Source organism: Saccostrea echinata, unplaced genomic scaffold, assembly GCF_033153115.1.
Source record: "Saccostrea echinata isolate AGI-Se365-2 ecotype Australia unplaced genomic scaffold, CSIRO_AGI_Sech_v1 ptg000056l, whole genome shotgun sequence".
NCBI lineage: Eukaryota > Metazoa > Mollusca > Bivalvia > Ostreida > Ostreidae > Saccostrea > Saccostrea echinata.
This window is the reverse complement of record NW_026889805.1, coordinates 19,224,994-19,235,000: the sequence shown is the minus strand read 5'-3', so window position 1 is coordinate 19,235,000 and position 10,007 is coordinate 19,224,994. Positions and strand designations below refer to the sequence as shown.

At 33.1% G+C, this 10,007-nt stretch overlaps 1 protein-coding gene across 1 annotated transcript in view; it reads right to left on the bottom strand.

The window, feature by feature from the left end:
* The window catches only part of LOC133172995 (kalirin-like), a 148,302-nt gene that overhangs the window by 111,114 nt on the left and 27,181 nt on the right, over window positions 1–10,007 (bottom strand). The window contains exons 10-15 of the mRNA XM_061307863.1: window positions 8,679–8,870; window positions 4,356–4,487; window positions 3,038–3,166; window positions 2,684–2,785; window positions 2,277–2,399; window positions 363–554 (exon numbers count right to left, since the gene is read on the bottom strand). Coding sequence (XP_061163847.1) covers window positions 363–554; window positions 2,277–2,399; window positions 2,684–2,785; window positions 3,038–3,166; window positions 4,356–4,487; window positions 8,679–8,870 — 870 coding nt within the window. The remainder of the gene's footprint in view (window positions 1–362; window positions 555–2,276; window positions 2,400–2,683; window positions 2,786–3,037; window positions 3,167–4,355; window positions 4,488–8,678; window positions 8,871–10,007) is intronic.

The following is a 10,007-nucleotide window of genomic DNA, read 5'->3' as shown; positions in this document are numbered from 1 at the left end:
ATTTGCAAATTGACTAGAAGAAATTGATTAAAATTATTTGACGGTCAAAAATTATTTTACAAGCTATCAGTCATAAAAAATTTACGTTTTCTATACTTATTTTACTGAGTAATGTGTTTTACCTTATGCCAAACCCGACTGAATAACGATCCCGACCGAAAAATGAACTGAACCGAAAATTAGAGATTTTGCACCGTGTATCAAACCGAGAAAAAATACCGCGGTGAATCGATACCGCGGTGAACCGTTTCACTCCTAATGATAATGTTAAAATTTCATTTTGTATCACAATGGTTATTTCCTCTAAACAAGGGCAAAAAAAATATATTACCTGCCTACTAAACTACAAATCTAGGGTATACCTCATGAACATGTGTATAAAAGTCCACCGCCATTTGTATGGTAGCCTTGCGCCTCTCCAGGGAAGTAAGAAAATTCCCCATCCTCTGTTGTAGATCTTGGGCCTCCCTATAGATTTCCTTGGGATCACATTCCCCAGTGTGGGCCAGCTCATCTGCTGCCGACAACAGCTTGTCTGCATTGGTGATGGTATTCTGAGAAGAAATGATAAGTGGGTGTTAATCAAAGAACATAACTGCATGTTGACAGATTAAACAAATATATAGTATAATTTGTCCAAACTGGATACCACTGGTTCCATGAATACTGCCTGGATTAGACAGAATCCAGAGCGCAGGAAAAAAAAAAACATGAAAATATTTGAGATTTATTTCCCTATGTTTTTCATAAGTACAATGCATATGTTGGCAAAATATTATTAAATGATTACTTGGATTCAAGAAATAAAGTAAGAGTTCATCTCTTTTTCTTTTTTGTTTACACAAAGTTTAAGACTTCAAAATCAACATGAGATGTAAAAGAGTTGAATTCTACAGACCATGTTTATATCATTTAACAAGACAACCATGGGTCACATTGCTCACATGAGTTACTAATGGTCCTGCTGTTATCCCCCCCCCCATATATTCCTTTGTAAAAGTTTGATCACGTATTGTGGCCCAACAGCAGTCAAGAATTTAACAAATTTGAATCTACACTACCTGAGGATGCTTCCATAACAATATGACTAATCCTGGCTTTGTTGTTCTTGAGTGGAAGACATAAAATAAAAAGTGTCTTTGTATTCCTATGTAAAACTCTGATCGCCTATTGTGGTCCTACCCTACCCCTACGATCAATATTTGAAAAGAACTGAACCTATATACACTTCCTGAGGATGTTTCTATATAAATACAAGTAATAATATATTTACTGCTCTTGAGAAGATTTTTCCTATGTATTCCTATGAAAAACTTGATTTTTCCATCATGGCCCCACTTTATTCCAGGGGTCATGATTTGAACAAAATTGAACCTACACTACCTGAGGATGCTTTCATATAAATATGACTAATCATGGCTTCACTTCTCTTGAGAAGAAGATTTTTAAATATATTTTTTCCTATATATTCCTATGTATATCTTTGATCTCTTATTGTTGCCCTGCCCTAGCCCCTGGGGTTATGATTTGAACAAACTTGAATCTACACTATGTAACAAAGCTTTCATATAAATTTCATCTTTTCTGGCTCATTGGTTATTGAGAAGATTTTTAAAAGATGCCATTAAATTTTCAATAATTCTTAATTATCTCTCCTTGAAAGAGGGTGTGGCCCTTTATTTGAACAAATTTAAATCCCCTTTTCCAAGTTTTGTTGAAATTGGCCCAGTTGTTCTTGAGAAGAAGTTCAAAATGTGAAAAGTTTACAGATGGATGCCAGACAAATAGTGATCAGAAAAGCTCACTTGAGCCTTCAACTCAGGTGAGCTAGTTTTATTTGTAAATGCAGTTTAAATGTAACCTACATTTACATACAATATATGTATCTAAGATTATTTTACATTTTGATTGTTCTTTAATTATATATTTGTTAAGAAAAATTTAAAAGTACCCAAATATTTTCTTTCAAAATAGCTCCAAACACATTATCATGTTATGTTGATAATGCATTCCAAGCCCATGATTGTGTTTATGCAATAAACTAACAACCAACATTACATCGATGAAATAAGTGCTGGAGCTAAGAAAAGTGTCCAGAACAAGGGGTTTGGATTTAGTTCCCATATAAAGTAGGTTCCCAAAACTTTTGAACAATTTTCTGACCAAAAAATGTAAATGTAAAATGTATGCAACTTTACAGTACAATGTAACTTAATATAAAACACGAAGTGGATGATTATATTGTATTGATAATAGTCAATATACTGCATTCTTACTTTAGCAACGGTTTCAAAATGTTGGTGACTCTTCTGTAAAGCTTTGCTTCTTTGTAAACTTCGACCAATTGAGGTATTTTTCTTCAAAAAGACATCTCCATGGTTTTCTAACCAGTCTATGACCTGAATTTAATAATGAAATGACCAGAAACTTAATATTTAACTCTAAATAACAAGGATGTGAAACAAATTATCTTCATATATTATTTTTTTCATTATTATTTCCTCATCATGTTTATGTTTACAAATGTTGATGTCCCAATAAGTGACTGCAACAAAACAATCAGAAGACTAACTATATTTTACTTTGGTGGAAACCTTTCCATTAATGTTTTTTCCTATTTTCATTAGTTCTACAAGTAATAATTTTTGTAATCTATTTTATAAGACTTGGACAAACTGCTGACCTGTTTGACGTCTTGTTGAAACAACCTCAGACCCAGTCTCTGATGAAGCTTGACCCGCTTAGAGTGCCACATTTGTTCTAAGTGTCGCTGGTGGGCTAAAACCTAAAGTACATAGGGAATACTATATACTGTTTTATATGTTTACAGAAAAACATGTTGTTTTGGTCAAATAAGAATATAAGGGAATATCAACATTTTATCAATTTTCAATGAGGAAAAAGACTCTTTTCTGGTCAGTATCTTACTTAAGTTTTGAGAGGAATGAAAATCATCATAAATTCAAAAATTCATATTTAGATAAGTTTTGGTATTTTAGGAATTACTGATGAAAAACATTTTGCTTTGAAAACTAACATCATGGATGACATCTAGCACATGGCCAGAAGCTTCAGAGTAGTCTGCCTTGGCTGTAATACTGTTGATGCTGCTAGAGGTCACCGGTGTCTGTAATGTCTCCAACAGCTGTTTCCCGTCTCTACAAACCTACAAATATAGAAACTAAAATGTCAATAATGAGGACTACACAGCTTATCAGCTTGTTTTAATCATATAACACATTCATGTGATTCTGTGAAACTCAAATCACTTTTTAAAAAAGTGAGGTCCTGTATCATTCAAGCAAAATACTTGTACGTTTCTAAAATTAAGTTAAAAATAAACTTGCATGATTGTATCACAATGTTTATCAAAAAAGGTTTATTCATCAATCAATTCAGATCTACTTGTGATTTTAGGAAATGAAACTTTTACATTTATTGTTTCAGAGAGAATAAAAAAAGAGTGCCATTGCCAAATGTTAAATACATGTATGTATTTAGATAAGATCTGAAGGAATTCCAGCTTCCTACTAACAATTAGTGTACCTCATCATTATGTAAGAAATTCTTACTTTAGTTACATGTACATCTGACAGTTCAAAACAATGGATTTAGACTTATAGCTAACAAATTACTCTGTGACTTGACTATTGGTTGACTACTCAGTTAAACACTGTGAAATGACTACTTACATCAGTATAACACTGCCAGATGACTACTTACATCAGTATAACACTGTTAGATTACCACTAACATTAGTGAAACACTGACAGATGACCACTTACATCAGTATAACACTGCAAGATGACTACTTACATCAGTATAACACTGCAAGATGACTACTTACATCAGTATAATACTGCAATATGACTACTTACATCAGTATAACACTGTTAGATTACCACTAACATTAGTGAAACACTGACAGATGACCACTTACATCAGTATAACACTGCAAGATGACTACTTACATCAGTATAATACTGCAATATGACTACTTACATCAGTATAACACTGTGAGATGACTACTAACATTAGTTTAACACTGTGAGATGACCACAGTTTACATCAGTATAACACTGCCAGATGACTACTTACATCAGTATAACACTGTGAGATGACCACAGTTTACATCAGTATAACACTGCCAGATGACCACTTACATCAACATAACACTGCCAGATGACTACTTACGTCAGAATAACACTGCAAGATGACTACTTACATCAACATAACACTGTTAGATGACCACAATTTACATCAGTATAACACTGTGAGATGACTACTAACATTAGTTTAACACTGTGAGATGACCACAGTTTACATCTGTATAACACTGCGAGATGACTACTTACATCAGTATAACATTGTGAGATGACTTCTGTGAGATTCTGATGCTGATGTAGGGCTAGCTCCAATTCTTCAATTTCAGCAGGAAGATGGTCATCTTCACAAGCCTGTCTCCAGCCTGCCACCTGGGCCAAGTACTAAACAAAAGAAAATATTACATAAAGGCCTGCAATCAGCTAGAAAATCAGAAACAACCTTTACAATGAAAATCTTTTGAAATGAAAGGAATTCAAATGATATTATTACATCATCTTTTTATCAAATTTATGAAAACTCACACAATTGCAAAAATTTGCTACAGGTTAATCAAAAGTTAAAATTTAGATGTCTACAGAGGAGGAAAGGAAATTTGTCTAACCTTTCCTGGAAATCAATCTTTCGTGTTCATGAATGGACAATGAATTAGTGCATCCTTGCTATTCCAACTGATTTATGTGCACTCATATTGCATAACAAACACTATTTGATTTTAGTTTCCGCATGATATAACCTATTAATGTACCTAACACTCAATGGTATGTACCACTTACACTGACTTCCTGAACACTGCTGACGAGATTCCTTTTTGCTAAAATACCATTACAGGCTTGCTTTTGGACAACATATACATTAAAAACTAATAAGAATTCAACTTACTGTGGCACTTCAACTAACAAGTGTTGAAGCAGTCAGATATCACATTTATTGTAAACACTTCTCTAGTTTACTTTCTCTGATTTAATGGAAGAAGAATAACATATATATATAGTGGACAATTAGAAACACTTACACACTAACAAGAGGCCCAGGGGCCACATCGCTCACCTGAGCACTCTGGCTAGGAAAAAGCAGAAATCAGTTCAGTCTTGGGGGGGGGGGGGAGGGGGGGGATGGAGTGTTAATTTGAACTAACTTGAATCTATACTTCATAGGGATGCTTTTGAATTAATATGACAAATAATGGCTTTGCTGTTCTTAAGAAGAAAATTTTGATTGATATATCCTTTGTATTCCTTTGTATGATCCCCTGTTATGGCCCCTCTATTCTCCTGTGGATCATGATTTGTACAAATTTGAATCTACATTACCTGATAATGCTTCCATTTAAATATGACTTATCATGGCTTTGCTGTTCTTGAGAAGAAGATTTTTAAAGATGTTCCCTACATATTCCTATGTAAAACTTTGATCACCATTGTGGCCCCACTCTACCCCCGGGGGTCATGATTTGAACAAATTTGAATCTACACTACCTGAGGATGCTTCCATATAAATATGACCAATCATGGCTTTGCTGTTCTTGAGAAGAAGATTTTAAAGATTTTTCCTATGTATTCCTATGTAAAACTTTGACCGCCCATTGTGGCCCCACCCTACCCCCGGGGGTCATGATTTGAATAAATTTGAATCTTCACTACCTGAGGATGCTTCCATATAAATATGATCAATCATGGCTTTGCTGTTCTTGAGAAGATCTTTAAAGATTTTTCCTATATATTCCTATGGAAAACTTTGATCGCCTATTGTGGCCCCACCCTACCCCCGGGGGTCATGATTGGAACAAATTTGAATCTTCACTACCTGAGGATGCTTCCATATAAATATGACCCATCATGGGTTTGCTGTTCTTAAGAAGAAGATTTTTAAAGATTTTTATTATGTATTCCTATGTTAAACTTTGAACACCCATTGTGGCCCCACCCTACCCCCGGGGGTCATGATTTGAAAAAATTTGAATTTACACTACCTGACAATGATTCCGTATGAGTTTCATCTTTCCTGGCCCAGTGGTTCTTGAGAAGAAGAGTTTTCAATGATGCCATTGATTTTTCGCTATTTTGTAACTATCTCCCCTTGGAGGAGGGCGTGGCCCTTCATTTGAAGAAACTTGAATTCCCTTCATCCAAGGATACTTTGTGACAAGTTTGGTTGAAATTGGCCCAGTGGTTCTTGAGAAGAAGATGAAAATGTGAAAAGTTTACGACAATGACACCAACGACAACGACGACGACAGACAACGGACAAATTTCGATCAGAAAAGCTCACTTGAGCCTTCGGCTCAGGTGAGCTAATAATATTCATCTTAATAAATGTGTAATTTGTCAAGGTAATTAATTTAGATAAAATTTTTAATACCAAAAAAAAATCTAATGATCATGGCTCAACTGAGTCAACTAATAAAAGTTGGTAATTACATAGTTTGTCTCTCTATCTTCCATTCTCTGTTCTCATTATAAACTTCTGTATTTACAAGACCTACACGCATTCCAAGAAACTTCGCAATAATGTTCCCTTACTGGTCTGGAAAAAAGTTATTTTAATATCAATGTTAAAAGAGCTACATGTTTGGCCTGTCTATTGAGTCACAAAAATATTTTCTCCTTTTCTCAAAATCACCAATCAGAAATTTTGTGTTTTGAAAGTGTTCCTAGTTGTTATAACCTTTCAGAGCCGTGGTTTTTAATTGGTTCAGTTATTTTTTACTTTCTCTAAAGAACTTCTTTCTCAAATCAACAAAGCATGCAACATTTTCTTCTATATAGTTCCAAAGAAATTTAAAATTATCTTCTTATACTGCAATATGTTATGATCAGAATATTCTATCTAGTATCTTTTCAATAGATTGAAATTTGGAAATGAATGTAACTAATTTAGATTCTAAATGATAGAAAAGTGGCCATGACAGATTGTCTTGATTTAGGATTAATATATTCAAATTTAATTACACATATACAGTGTATGTGTCTGAAGTTGAGCAATGCACACACCAACAGCCAAGTTGGAAAACATACTGTATATTAATGCAGATCACTTCATGATTCCATTCAAAATATTTCCCTAAATATGTAGACCATTCATGAGTCCAATTCTTAATGGATTTAATCTAAATAAACCAGACCAAACACTGCATCAGACTTATCACCATTTTATGATTGTGTTAGCTAGGACTGAGATGATATATTGATCCGTATCAAAATATTTGACCCACAATACTATTTGGATAGTACTACTTTTAACTGCTTATGAAATTTCTTATTTTGTATTGAAATAAAGAATATATTTCTTCACAAATAAGAATCATTTATTCACAGAAGCTGTATATCTGTTGTAAAACAGAATTACAATCAAACATCATTATCTGGAACTCGCTTGGGAAGAGAAATAACTTTGAGATATCAATGGTAAAATAATTAAAGAATATGTGGTTGGGACTTCCAAATCACTTTGACATATCCATGATATTCAGGATATATCAGTGTTTGAGATACCGAAGTTAAACTGTACTTAAAAAAAGCAGCATTTATTATTACATATTTCATTTTTATTTTCAAAAATAATTAATTTACATTTTAAAACCCAAAACATTACAACAAGGAAAATATAAGCTTGAAATTTTTGTTTTCTGTATCTATATTTCTACATAAATATCCAAACAAGTATCCAAATCACAAAGAATCGATATATTGATATATCATCCAAGCCCTAAGTGTTCTTCATGTAAAAAATGCATAAGTATACTTGAAGCTTAATTTGATAACCTGTGTTTTGTCTCTCAACAAAATAAATTTTAATAGATATTTGTAATTTGAATCTAATACCTTTTTAGGTAAAAATGGGTTTTTTTCTTCCTATTTTGAACCTACTTTTACAAATGGCCTTGACTTGAACAACTTTGAATTACATATTTTGTATGGAACTTGGAGATAAATTCAGAAAGCATAGTTTTGTTATTTTTGAAGTGTATATTTTTATTAGAAGACGGAATTTTTCCAAGCATTTTTTCTGTATATATCTCAGGCTCTATTCAGGTTAAAAGATCAAGATTGAACAAATCTGACCCCTTGTCCAACATTAGAAAGCTATCATGTACGTTTTAACAAAGACCCACATGTTTTAACAAAGGCCAATATGTAACAATAGGACATCAACAAGTCTTTAATGAAGTTTTGAAAATAATCATAAGGGGGGGGGGGGGGGGGGGGGGTTCCATTTGATAACATTCTTTTTATCTAAGAGCATGTTGACCAAAACTTGACTGAAATTAATCTACAGTATGTAGTTTAGCTCAATTGGGCATTCCTATTCAGATCAATATCCAGGTATAGCTGATACTTATTTATCACTCTTTAGATTTAAACTGTATTACCAAATAGAATCAGAAAGTCATCCCCCCTCATTATAATCAATTAATTAATGATACCACAGAGAAGGTGTACCCTAAGCAAGAGTTCAAAATTAATGCACTTTTGAACATTGCATTCTCTCATTTTCTGTGTCAAGTTTAAATATCAGTCCACACGCATTGTGCAGACTGTTGTAAAATTAAATACATAGGCTATCATGATTACCTGCTCTGCCTTTTTGTAGAAGTTGACTGACATGTTTAACACCACACTTCGATCCTCCACTGCTGCTGCTAAGCTTTTCCACTCCCTTTCTAGTTGTCCTGCCTGCATGCGAATTGTGTTGGATGCATAATGTCCAGCATCACACAAACGCTGTGCCATTCCAAGTATTCTCTTAATGTTTACATAAACATTCTGAAACAAAATTCAGGAAATTTCACTATCCACACATTTTCCTTGTTATTTCCTCTTTTTGATGCACATTAGCCAGAATTTTTTTAAGAGGTCCCCCATTAATAAGACTGTTTCACTAAATGATAAAAAAAATTAAACCATTCATAAACAGAGTACACCTCTTCATTCACTGAATGGAATTTCATTATTACAATGTACTTAAAAGTGAGGATCATGGTTACTATCTTTTAATTTTCTAGGAAAAAAGAAGTACAAGTGTTTGAATCATTTTAATTTAATAAATGCAATTGATGTGAAGTTCTTCCTTGATACCAGGTCAGTATATCACTATATGTACTTTGCTTTATTGCCTAAGTATCAAATGTCAATCAAATATAGCCAGTATAATTTGGTTAAATTCATTTATTAGGACAAAATTTAAATAAACAAGGAAAAATCAAACTAAATTCACTATAAACAAATTCTTTAAAAAATTACACAGAATTATTTACATCTATTGTAGCTTTCCCATCAAAACTTTGGCCTACAACATTTTAATCTATTTCTTTTAAATAGCAAATTAACGAATAAATACTTAAGTTAGTAGCATTATTCTTTTTTTCAAAACGTTGCCTATAATACTGAATGACTGGCTCTGCCTGTTTACCCAGGTACACCAGTTTTCTGTAAAATTCAAGAACTTTGCATTTCCTAGTTTGTGGACTCTAAGGAGAAGCTTTCTTTTAAGTAATTTATAAAACGTAAGTCTCAACTTTATATTATAGACTGAAATTGGATGATGGATAAAAATTCATCAATATGACTATTGACAGGGCCATTTGATGCATGAAGTGAACCTATAGCTCTTTCAGGAATTCATGGGCACATGTCAGTCCAGTCCATTGTGAAAAAATGTAATATTACAGTTTTCTGTAATAGCAGTTTTACATACTTTAGAAGTACTTTTTTCTGTGTGGTATAAATTCATGCTATTTACGTGGTCACAACTTTTCTGCAGAAATTTGTCCCAGCATACTTAAAATACAATTAAGGCATATAGAGACAATCTAAGAAATCCGCATAATTTTCTACCCATGAATTGAACAGAAATTGTGATTCTGCAGAATCATGACCTCGTGGAAAAAAGTATGTGTACAT